The following is a 12,896-nucleotide window of genomic DNA, read 5'->3' as shown; positions in this document are numbered from 1 at the left end:
CAGTCGGCGGCAGAAATTCGAAAAATCAAAATTTAAATTTTTGAAATCTGATTGTATTTTTGGATTTGGGAGGTCCATTTGCTCCCTATAGAAGCTAATATTGCTGCATATTCCCACTGAGGTGACAAGAATTAGCAAAATAGTGGTTCGGGCGCTTTTCAAAAATAGTACCGGACGCTGTTCCTCTTGTGACGTCATAGCTCCGTGACCTGACCTGACCCGGTCAAATTTCTTATACCATATGATAGCCAATACTTGCCCCAACATGCATGGGAAGTTTCATCACGATCCATCAACCGATGTCCGTACCACCGGCAGGAAACCTCGGGCGTTGGCACTCAGTTTGTGAAAATCCGGCCGGAGGCTGTACCTCTTATGACGTCATAACTCCGTGACCTGACATGACCCGATCAATTTTTTTCGGCAAAAGATGCGCAAAGGTTGCCCCAAAGGGTATTGAAAATTTCAGCCCGCTACGACAAGCCGTTTAGCGTGCACTTCGAAAAAACCTCAGGGGGGGGGTTGATACAACCCCCCCTAGGCGTTCTAGGGTTAACAAAGCAATGATCTATTGTACCTATGTATTAAATGTCGCTATGTTCGGTAAGTTTACGATGCTTTATTTCAATTGATAGTTCTTCCACACCATCACACCCTCTTTACTTTGCTGCTTTGATTCGAAAGTAACTGTAAATATAAATACCTGGGGATTATGTATTAGCCCACCAAAGCAAGTGGTCATCATCCACACACTTGATGCACAAAAAACTACGACTTAATTTGTATGATCATTTCTCTGCTACCCATCATGTTTTGTTATTCAAATGTTAATCAAAGGCAGCACTTTGGTGGTGTAAGTAGCATAATTGTGTGATGCTATGTACCTAACTAAGTAGGGGAAAGTGGGGTAAGACGGGCACCTTAACTTTGGAGCCATTTTTCGGCCGGGTAGAAACATCATAGAAACGGGAAACTGAGTGAAAACCGTTTTTAGGCATTTTACTTCCATTTGCCAGAAGATGAGACTTAGACCTGATTCAACAAATAAACTGCAGCTATTTTTGCAAAACCGTGCAAGAAATTAAAATAAAAGATTATCGACTGAACACAAATTCACCAGACTTCAATGGTGGTGTGTAGTGGGAAAGGCAATTCTGGTCCTAATTTTTCTCGCTCGTAGCGCTATTGGTTTGGTCTGGAGAAGGGGTGCCCGTCTTACCTACCCTGATCGTCTTACCCCACTTTCCCCTAGCTTATGGTTGTAGTGTTATGCCTGCGTAATTTTCCGCACACCGAAACTTGCGCCAGAGATATGAACAAGCAAAAAAAAGACCGCGCAGCTGTTTTCTCGCATGGGACGAAATCTGGCTGGGCATGTGTTCACCTTGGCGCTGCTATCTGCCCCTCCCTCGCAGCCTGCGCGCTGCAGTGGGAGCGCAGCCACCTGACGTAGCCATCCGGCGCCTGATCAGAAGCGCCAGTCATCCTGCGGCTCTGGCGTCTGAGTCTGAGGTGACCATGGGTACATGGGAGCGGCTGGTGTGTGATGCACGGGGTGGCATGTTGATTGCTTGAATTTAAACTCATCCGTCAAAATAGTGCTAAAAACATTTAGAAAGTCGCCCCTTCCCACTGACTTCGCTGGCTCACAGCAAACTACATTTTAATTTTATCCCTAATATTTTTTTTGCTATCATTTTAGCCATTTTTATTGTTAACCCGCGAGTTGCTGGGAGGGGGGTTAAACGCCCTCACTTCTTTCGCTGGGCCATAGCATAAAAACGGCGCGCCGCAGGCGCGCCAAATTTTGGGTACCTGTAGGGAATTGATTGAAGTTTATTGTGACAAAGTTTCAAAAAAATCGGTCGGAAAATTTTTGAGATATCGAGGTTTTAGTGACGTCATGATTTTTGAATTTTCGACCAAAAACGGCGTATGTTCAAAAAATCATATAAAATCACAGAATAGACATACAGACATGCCGTAAACGCCATTAGACTGCCAATACCATGAACAATCAAATGGCTATCTTCGATTATTGATTATCGTTCCGCATTTTCCAAAATCTTGAACTGAATCTTGACAATTTCTCGTGACTACTTCACGACTATGATACCTATATGCATTTCTTAAATTAAACTTTTTTAGCCAAACACGTACACATATGATAGAATGAATGTCACAATCGTGTTCTACGCCCCAAATTACCCATAAAACATGTGTCACGGGCTGCGAATATCAGTTTTGATTTTCGGGGATATGTGCCTACCCGGTTGACCTGACCTTGACCCTGACCTATGCTTGACTGACCCCTACATGGAGCTGACACTCTTGTAGGCCTTATACGATGGATTGTGCACCATTTTGACAGAGTTTATGACGAGAGGCGCCCATTGCGAAGTCCTGAAGTCCATGCTACTGAAAGGCCGATTTCAGTTGTTTGACCTGACCTTGACCCGACCTGTGACCTCAAAACTCAACTTTAAAGTACTCATCTGAAGCGTCTCGTCGCGCTCTTTCGTTTGCCGCCTCGTGCGTTTCGCTGCGCCTATTGGTTCTCGAGTTATCGGCTGGGGGCGTTTAACGCCCCCCCCCCCAGCAAACGGTGGGTGGCGAAATACCCCAGCAACTGCCGGGTTAAATTACGGAGATAAGGACTCGCTCTTAGCGTGAGGTCAGTTTCATAAATCCTGGCCCTACCATTCGATCGGCAAGACCTATGGAGACGGCGTTATATTAGAGCCTACAAAGCGGAATATCTGGAGCGCGAAATAGAGTGCTACATAAAAAGTTGACCCTCGATACGTCGATCATGGGGACCACACTATTGCACATAAAAATTAGGCACCTTAAGGAAAGTAAAAAAGACACCCGTTTTCATCGAGCGAGGAATCACATACCTACGCTTGATAGTTGATAGAATACTGATAATGGCCGTGCGCGGCTATGTGCGCACGTTAAACCTTGGACTCCAAATTCTGCCATAGAACCGGAATTGCACGATCGGAGGCTAGCGGGCAGGGTCAACGCAACAAGCTTCGCTTGGCGGGGCTCCCTTTGTGAATCCTTCCATTCAAAAGGTTGGGACTAAATTTATTAAAAATAATAATAACAATTTTCTTTACGGATCCTGCTTTCCCGAAATCTCCCTTCCCGTATCATATCATCACACGCAGGAAATAAATCTCCATATCGCTTCAAGCTCACGTTTATCGCATACTATCATCTTGTGATTCTGGTCACTGTGTGGAGCGTCATCTATAGAGCGACACGGGAGGCTATGCTTCTTCCTCTGGCCCCGGGGCGGCAGCGTCACGTTCTGTGGAAGCCATGTATGACCCATCCATTCTCTCTCGCCTGCAGTGGCGGATCCGAGAGAGGGGGGTCACATGGGTCATGACTTCCCCCTGGGGCCCGAAGGCACCACAGGCCTGCCAGGGGCACCACAGGCTTAGCAAGGGCACCACGGGCCTGTCATGGGCACCAAAGGCCTGTCAGAAGCACCATCGGCCCAGCAAGAGCATCACAGGTCTATCAGGGGCACCACAGACCTGCCAGGGGCACCAGAGGCCTGCCAGCGGCACCTTGGGCCTCTCAGGGGCACTACGGGCCTGTCGGGGTCACTTCAGGTTTGTCGGGGACACTGCAGTCCTGTCAGGGCCCAGGAGCACCAATGGCGTAGCAGGGGCACCGCAGGCCCGCCAGGGGCACCTCAGGCTTGTCAGGGCCCAGGGGCACCACAGTCCTTGCAGGGGCACCACAGGCCTGTAAGGGGCACCACAGGCCTGCCAGGGTCACCACCGCTTAAGACACTGACCAAAAGTAAAATAATATAAAAAAAAACAAAACAAAAACTGAAAATGTGGCACCACTAAAATTATGTGGCCGAAATAATTGTGTTCTTAATTTTGGATACATACTTCGATTAATGAGCCTCCCCTTGGAGTTTTCCTGGATCCGCCTCTGCTCGCCTGTCCCCTGAAAATAAAGTACTGCTTTGTTTTATATGTGATAGATAACGTCGTGATTAATTATTGTCCACTATGTCATTGTTTCTGGAGGAAAAATAAATGAAACCTCCCTTATATAGGGGAAGTTGGGGGAACGCCGAATACTTTTTTTCTGACGCCCGTAGCACGCAAGGTAGACAACATAAGCTATTCTTGTTGGCGTCATTCGAGAGGCCAGTCTTTTGTCTTTCAAACACACCAGGCGCATTTGATGAATTCGCATACCGTTAAGCGCAAAAAACTAAAAATATCAAAGAACTGACTTTTTCGGCGTTGCCCGGACTGCGGGGAAAGCCGAAAATGGGATAAATGATCTACGAGGAATGCCGACATTGATGTTTTGCCAATTTATCTCAAACTTTATCCAAAATTCATCAAAGCTGACACGCGTTTTAAGAGCTTGAGGACGCTTGGTGCACACTGGAAGTTATAATTGTGTGATATAATAAGAAAATGCCAGGTAAATCATTCCTTATAGGTAACAGGCCGTTGTGCCGGCTGCAAGTGTAATTTGTTTGACTAAAAATACGCGTTGCTATTCTACAGCTCAGTAAAGTCCACGTAGCGTGCTTTAACGTGCGTAATTGCACGTTTTCGGCATTACCCCAGCCAGCCATACTTTCATTTGCAGGCCCATAACTTTTAAACGTGCTGTATAAATTTCAAATAGGCAGCACACTTATGCAAAGACATGCTGAAGATTACTTGACCGAATTGGCCAGACAAACGGTAGCATAATGAGTAAGAAATGCAGCTTCAAAGGCGCATGTAGTTCAAGGGAAACGTACCTTGAAAACGCTTTTTGCGCCCTCACAGCCGAAGTATTCCAAATGACGACTCGTAACAAACATGCGATAATTGTAGTCACTTAAGCTTCAGAGCATCACTGAGACGTGGCATCCATGTCGTACGGTTTTAGAAATATCTCGAATTTCGGCTTTGCCCCAACTCCGGCATTGCCCCAACTTCCCCTACATAAAACACATTTGGCGTGTACGTTTGTTTAGTTCGCATGGAATAGCCGTGCTCTAATTACCAATAAAGACATCGCAGGCTCATTATGTGGAATTGCATGCATACCGCATGGTATTTTGCTATTGCGTTCATGATTTGATGTTCGTTCTTTCACCGGCCTATTGTTGTCTGTAATGTGCACTAGATCCCCATAATGCTTCATGATTGCCTCGATCGACCCGGACCCGGTCAACGGGGGTCACTGCAGGCTGCTCGTGACTACCATGACCGGGCATACGCATATTGTCGAGAGCTTAAATGCTGTTTCCTGTTAAGTTTGGTTATTCCTAACAACCTCGATTTAAATCCTGACTGGACCTATACTACAGGAGTACCTATCTTGATTTCAGTGTTAGATAATTTTACCACCATGTGTAGACGGACTGAAAACAAGCAAAAGGACCTGATATGGGCCTTTTCAGTGCGTCCTGCATGACGACCAAGCGGACCAACATGCCTTTTTTGCCACATAGACATGTTCCTAAAGCCTGACGTCGGCTAAGTAATTACGGTGGATTTTAACTTTTGATGTAAACTTTGTATGACAGCAAATAACGCACATCATTTGATGCTCGTAATTGTGATAAGCTAACTAATTTATTCACGTAAATCGCTCAGCTTTGCTGTCGGTTCAAATAAGGACAAGTTTATGCTGTTATATGCAAGTTTACGGCTTGCATTTAGCGATAAAGCTAAGATACAGCACCCTCTGCCGTCCCAGAAGTCTATCGTGGGGTGAATTAAACCCAAATAGTTCGGAATATACCGTCGAAATGGTATCGGCTGCTGATCGCGTCGGACGGGCTCGCCATCCTTGACCTCTGTTCCAGTCGCCGGCGGCGGCGCGGCGCGGCGTGGCAACTGACCGCCCCCCGGGCAGTCGGCCGTGAGTAAAGCATGCCTCGCTGAGCGCCGTAACAGGCGGCGGACGGCGGCTGTTTTCATCCGGCGGCCGCCGGCCGACTTCAAATCGGGACCTTTCCGCCGGCCGGTCGTCAGCAATCGGAATAAGGCCGGCGTGCTGCCGTGGTGGGATGGTCGGGTGGTGATGACGTGTGGCTGTGGAGGTGCGTGTTTTGACTTTGCGGCCTTGCAGTGCGGTACGTGGCTTGTGTCGTTGGAATGGCTGGATGTGATGATGGGTGGTGGGTGAGGTGTTTGGGCGGTGGGTGAGCGTTTACTATTTTTTAACACCTCTGCAATCCATTTACAGTGACCAAGTCAATCAGTGGGTGTTATCCACGAGAAAATAGGCTTGGAAGCACGCAGTGACCTACGCTGAACTAATTGCTTGTTGTTTTTTCTTTCTTTTTTTTTTACTGAAACGAAACGAATTCTGGCTGCTGTGAATATTGCACACTTCAGCGAAACTTTTTAACTCGGACGTATAAAGCTTTTATGCGAATGAGAAGGGAGATCTCGAAAGTTCGCGTCAATGTCAGCAGAGCAAAATGCCTAGTTTGGTGTCCTAATCAGCTGTAATTACTACTGCGCAGCATAGTTATCATTGTAACGCCCTCTGGGTCTTAACCCTCGCCGGACCTATTGGTTTTCTACATACGCGCCGGCCGAGGGGGGGGGGGGGCGGGTACGACCCCCCCTCGCCGTTTCGCCCCTGGTGGAGCTAGCGCGTCGCGGAAAAAACGAGCGTGTGCGCCGTTACGAGACGCAGAGATTGGTACCCGATTTTAAGGTCCTAGGTCAACCGGTGACCTCTGAGGTCAGGTCAAGTGCCCCAAGGTACGGTTCAGTTTTTGGTGAATAACTTCGCAAAAAACGGCCGCAGAGCGCCGATTTTGGCAGCATCGTGTTCGCCTCGCCCAGGCGCGTCGAATGATATACTTTTTGTCCGGGTCAGGTCAACTTGGGGTGTTGACCTCAGGTCAAGGTCAGGTCAGCACCCCCAGGTCACGAAGCTGGTCGAAAGAGGTCAAGTCGCATATCATTCGATTCGGCAGGTCTTCCTGAGTCCAATGGTGGCTTTCCCGACTCGCTAGCTCAATTTGATCAAGAGTTATTGACGAAAAACTAATATGACCTTGATGACGTCATAAATGACGTCACGCAAGGTCAACATTGCAAAAGTGACGCATCTAACCTTGCAAGGAGTGCATCAAATCACGATTCTGTGTGCTTGAGATAGTTGGAGATCGTTCCCGGCGCCAAAATAGCAGTTTTCATTTTTCCCCATTGACTTATAATGGTGAGGTCACGAAAATGACCTGACCTCATATGACCTTTAGGAAAAATCTGAGATATACAAGTTGTGGGACTCATAATGGATACTAGATCCTGCAAGTTTCATTTCCCTGTGACATCTCCTCTGGCAGTGAGGGCGTTGCGAAGTTGCGACATCTGAAGACCGTGCAGAGGTTCACTTATGACGTCATAGGTCAGTGACCTGACCTGACCCAAAAATGCGGTTGGTGTCAAAAGATCCGGCTTGGATCAAAGGTCAGGTATGCCAAGTTTCAGCTCTCTATCGCCAGCGTGTTCGGAGCTATCGCGAAAAAACCCTATGGGGGGGGGGCGGCACCCGCCCCCCCTCGGCTGGCCCCCCCTCGGCTGGCGAGGGTTAACTTTCAAGGTGGACATTTATTTGGTTTTTCTGGAACATCTCACCTCAATATTTCATTAACAACATTTTACTGGTTATCTACTTCTTCAAAATATGCTAAAAGCTGTAACGTTAGCTTACGTTGACTCACGTATCGGTGTAGTTTTTATTTGGATAAGAATGGCTCAATAAAGTCAGATACATGGCGGACTGTTGACAAGCCCGAAAATGTTTCCTTTGTCCCTCCCTGTAAATACGCTGTGACACGCAAATCATGATCCTAATGCAGCTGTTTCATTTGTGACCAGCTTAGTGTCAGCTAAACCTAAGCTCAGGGAATGTCTTATTTGTCTGTCTAGTCAAGATTCAGCTTACATAATACAGGGTGACACAAAAAAAGCGGTCATCACCAAAATTCGAATAACTTCGGAAGTTTTATTCAGATCATCACCAAACTTCGGCCACTTTAGGTCACACCTATGTAGCAGACATCCACCAAGTTTCAAGTCTTCACTACGAATACTTTTAGTACAGTGTGTGTTTTACGGACGCTCCACAATGTGCTCCAGGTGAGCGCCCCGGCGCTGCAGGGCGTAGGCACACCTGCATCCGGCGGGCAAAGTTGCCGATAACCCGATAAGAATAACGTTTCAGGGGTAGCACACCCCCTGAGCACTGTCTCCAGAGGCCATTGCACTCTGTAAAGTGCACAGCCATCGGGTTATCGACAACTTTGCCCGCCGGATGCAAGTGTGCCTACGCCCTGCAGCGCCGTGGCGCTCACCTGGAGCACATTGTGGAGCGTCAGTAAAACACACACTGTACTAAAAGTATTCGTAGTGAAGACTTGAAACTTGGTGGATGTATGCTACATAGGTGTGACCTTAAGTGGCCGAAGTTTAGTGATGATCTGAATAAAACTTCCGAAGTTATTCGAAATTTGGTGATGACCGTTTTTTTTGTGTCACCCTGTACATGAGCCCGTCTTTATGCTAGATAACTGTCTGCTTGTTCCGTGCATGCTACACATTCGCTTATCTATTTATGTCATATGATCTTCCTAAATAAATTATTATCACCATCAATTACCTTTTGTGTGCTTTGCCTTTTCTTTTAACAAAGGGTGGAAGCCAGACCATTTTCTTAAGAATTAAGACTACTTTTGTCAGTCAGCTTTAGCTTGCGTTAAATTATCATTTCTATAATTTATTTATATAATTTATTTATATAATAATTTATTTATATAATTTATCATAATATAATTATATCATTTTTTTATAGCATGCTTGATAATTAGTAATCATGACCCACTCAATGCTGATGATTTGTCAGAGCCACGTAAAACTGCCTGCCTACTTGCCCAGCCAGAGTCTAGCGATTTGACGAATTACTGAACTACACACTGCCACCACGGCTGGGTTGGCGAGAAACTGCCAAATACCTACACATTGCACACTCCCGTGCATTTAGCGCGTTGCAATCACAGTTACTCACTACAGTTCCTGCTGGTCACACCTCATCTCTTCCTCTATCCATCTATGTATGTCCCCTGGATGACGGGTTTCAGCTCCCCAATCTGTCAGATCTGGATCCCCACTCTGCGCCCTATAACAGATGTCGAGTCGCAATGTGTCAGATGTCAGCCCCTGCCCTATGACGGATGTGTCAGATATAGCGCAGCCTGTGTCTGGTATCGGTCCTACTGTGTCAGATAATAACTATTCCTGGTATGCTACATATGTCAGCATCGGATGTCAGCCGCTCGCCTCCACGTTGGGTGTGCCCGACATCCGACACGTGAGTCCTCTGTCGGACGACCCACATGTGTCTGATGTCGGGTGTCAGTGCCATGTGTCGGGTGGTCCCCGTGTGTCGGATAACCCCCATCTGTGTCAGACGCGGCCGCTCTCCGGTGTCGGTAATCTCCGGATCACAGCCGGAAGCGGCTCTCCGGGCCGCGCGCCGCGCGCCGCGGCGGGGCCGTCGTCGGCTCCGACGGCCGGCGGCGGCGGCTCCGTCGGCAGCGACAGCTCGTCAGCGGCGGCAGCGCGGCGGCACAGTGTCGATAACAGGCGGCTGGGGATCGCGCCGCGGCCAGCACCCCGCCGCCGACGCCGTGGTGGCTGTTGCGGTGGCGAGGCTCTCTCTGTCCGGCGCCGGACGCTGCTGGTGTGAGGTGATGGACGCGCCGCGCCGGTGATGTGGTACCGGAGTGACGGGCCGGTGTCCGAAGGAGGGGAGGTTTGTCCCCGCGAGGAGGTGCTCCACTGAAGTGGCGACAGCGTCTGCAGCGGACCATGCGGTGGTGGTCAGTGGTGACACGGCTGATCGTGACGCTCTGCTGGAGTTTGATGGCCAGAGGTGAGCCCACAGAAATATTGTAGCTCCGTTTAATTACCAGTGCTGGTAGGATGACTACTTTTTTGTTAATTGACATCTTTTGTGCAATCAAAAGGTTTATTTTATTTATTCTCTTGATTGATATGCTGAATTCGCCCGTAACGATCAATAATAAAAAAGGGAAATAAGTGCATAAAAATGAAGTTAATTTGATCCATTGGTGGATCTGCGAAAAGCCCGGATAAGTGAGGTGGGGACGCATTCCCAAACTTCTACAAACTTCCAGTTCCTATTTATCTTTTCATTTGTCACCATTAATAGATTAAGCTGTCCATGATGGCCCTTGTTCTACCGGTGGTTTGATTCCATAATTGAAGTGTGATATGTTCCGTCCAAAGCAAACTAGTTATGAGCAAATATTAGTTCTTGTGATTTGCAGTCTCACCAATTGCTGTTTAGGCTTCATGTTCTTTCTTCTTTTCTACACATGTTGGAAAAATTTCAGATCCAGGCTGCTCAAGGTCAGGTCACCAGGTCACTTCAATTGACTTTACTTCAGCAAAAACTAAAATTGCTCGTCATAGCTACACCGACTGAGCGAGTGTCTTGAAACTTTCCGCGATTGATGAAAGTAACAGTAAGCATGAAATGCATACCTCGAAATTTTAATATTTAGATGTTCAATTTTCATTACCTATATGTCAATGGGAGAAAATTAAAAGGGGTAAAGTTATTCCAAACACTGTCAAACATCGGGTTATAGGTAAAATTGGCATACTGATCCGAAAAAAATTGACCTCTTATTATGTTTTTGAGGTCATCTCAGGTCCTGAAAGGTTTCCAGCAGTTTTTTTTTCGGTAATTATTTCTTATAGAGACACGTCAGAGCGATGAAGACACATTAGGTGTGCTAAGGTTGACGACACGGATCGACTGACATGTAACATGACCTAGTTCGGTCATGTCATGACCTTGTCCTTTAAGTCAAATTTTCAAAATGACCTTTAAAAGTCAAGTTATTGTTCATCCAACACGTCTCGTCGAGACGAACACAATGCTGGCAAAATAAATGTTGTGCCTTTCTTGAGTCAAAAGTTATAAGAAAAGCTTTTTTCGTAAAAACGGTTATTTTATGGTTTTCCCCAGGAGGCTAAACCGTTGACCTGAGGTCAAATCTGAGCGCACACACCAGAAAGAATGTTTAACCCGCGCCCGGCTGGGGGTCCTGGATTTCCACGCCCTGCTGGGGGGGGTGTTTGAACACCCCCCCTTCTAACTCGGCTCCTGGGCCACGTAGCGATACGCGGAAGGCGGCGTTCGAAAGAGCGTCAAAAATAATGAGGAAATCACTTCGGTCAATTTTTTGGTCAGGTCAAAGGTCAGGTCACCAGAGGTCATTGAAGGCAAATTTTCGCCGATTTCCAGGTCGAATGTCGAAAATTTCCAAGAAGCCAACGCATAACTCGGGAACCAATAGAGCTACAGCGCCGCGGAAAAGCGCATTCGATAGCCCTATTAACGCCCTTTCTGAGTAATTCTCTCAGATTTGACCTAACGTCAACGGTTTTGCCTGCAGGGGGCAAAAACTGCAAAAATAGCCGATTTTTTCGGAAACAGTTTTTCTGCAATAACTTTTGACCCAAGCATTGTACGAGCTTACTTTTACCGGCATCGTGTTCCTCTCGTCAAGACGCATCGAACGAACTATAATTTGACCTTGAAAGGTCAACTTGAAAATTTGACCTCAGGTCAAGGTCATGACCTGACCGGAAAGGGTCATGTTGCATATCAGTCGATCCGTATCGTCGAGCTGAACACATCTAAGGCGTTTTCATCGCTCTAGCATGCCTCTATCAAAAGTTATTTGCGAAAAACTGTTAGATACCATTTGTGACCTAAGATGACCTCAGGGCATAAACAGGGGTCACAGACACCATTTTCATGTTCAGTGTGTCTAAACCACTTGTAATTCAGTGTTTGGGAGTGTTTATAATGTCTTTCGTCCAAAACAGGCGCATTTCAATTTTCTCCCATTGACTTATAATGGTGAGGTCGCAAAATTGACCTGACCTTAGGTCATCGATATCAAAATTCTGAGATATACATTTTGTACATGCTAATGCTCTTAGCAATCGCTGAAAGTTTCAAAGCGATCGGTCACTCGGTGTAGCTATGACAGACATTGAAACTTTTTATGAGGTGAGGTCACTTCGAGTGACCTGGTGACCTGACCTTGAACGACCTTGGTCTGAAATTTTCACAACATGTGTAGAATTGATGTATGATAAGGTGTACCAAAAACGGCGGCGCTCCGCGCCGCCGTTTTTGAGATATTCGCGAAAAACCACAGGGGGGGGTGTTCAAACACCCCCCCCCAGCAGGGCGCGGGTTAATGGGCTATCGAATGCACTTTTCCGCGGCGCTGTGGCGCTGTGGCTCTATTGCTTCCCGATTTAAGCGCCAGTTTTTCGGGAAATTGTAAAAATAGGCAACATTTTACCAAATGATGACCTCTGGTGACGTGACTTTTGTCCTGACCTAACAAAAGACTAAGTGTTTTCGCCAACGCCAAGATTTTAGATGTTCTTTCGAATGCTTTTACCGTGTGTTGCTATAACGTGACCCAGGAGCCAAGTTAGACGGCGGGAGTTTCAGACCCCCCCCCCCTCCGGCGCGGTTGGCACCGAGCACCGGCCCGGCGCGGGTTAAAACCCAATTCGATTAACAAGTCACAAAAATAGCCAAATTACGAATGTAGTGGTATCTAGGTTAAGGGCATTTGACATCCTTCATCCGCAAGTGCCTACCTCATGCTGGTATCCAATCAATCACCCAAACATCATTAAGGCAATTAAGCATGTAGTTACGCATCTTCCCAGGAGGTAACCGGTCAATTTGCGTAGCCTGAGTAAACAGTCTGATCACTGCCCTCCCCTGGAGAACTCTAGGAGTACCAGCAAACCACTGGAAAACCA

At 47.1% G+C, this 12,896-nt stretch overlaps 1 protein-coding gene across 1 annotated transcript in view; it reads left to right on the top strand.

The window, feature by feature from the left end:
• The first annotated feature begins 9,693 nt into the window (after positions 1 to 9,693).
• The window catches only part of LOC122388089 (neuronal acetylcholine receptor subunit alpha-10-like), a 63,005-nt gene continuing 59,802 nt past the window's right edge, over positions 9,694 to 12,896 (top strand). The window contains exon 1 of the mRNA XM_043378875.1: positions 9,694 to 9,942. Within this exon, the coding sequence (XP_043234810.1) occupies positions 9,879 to 9,942 (64 nt within the window). The 5' untranslated portion in view covers positions 9,694 to 9,878. The remainder of the gene's footprint in view (positions 9,943 to 12,896) is intronic.

This window comes from Amphibalanus amphitrite, unplaced genomic scaffold, assembly GCF_019059575.1.
Source record: "Amphibalanus amphitrite isolate SeventyFive unplaced genomic scaffold, NRLGWU_Aamphi_draft 000018F_arrow, whole genome shotgun sequence".
Classification (NCBI taxonomy): domain Eukaryota; kingdom Metazoa; phylum Arthropoda; class Thecostraca; order Balanomorpha; family Balanidae; genus Amphibalanus; species Amphibalanus amphitrite.
This window is presented reverse-complemented; position numbering and strand designations above follow the sequence as displayed.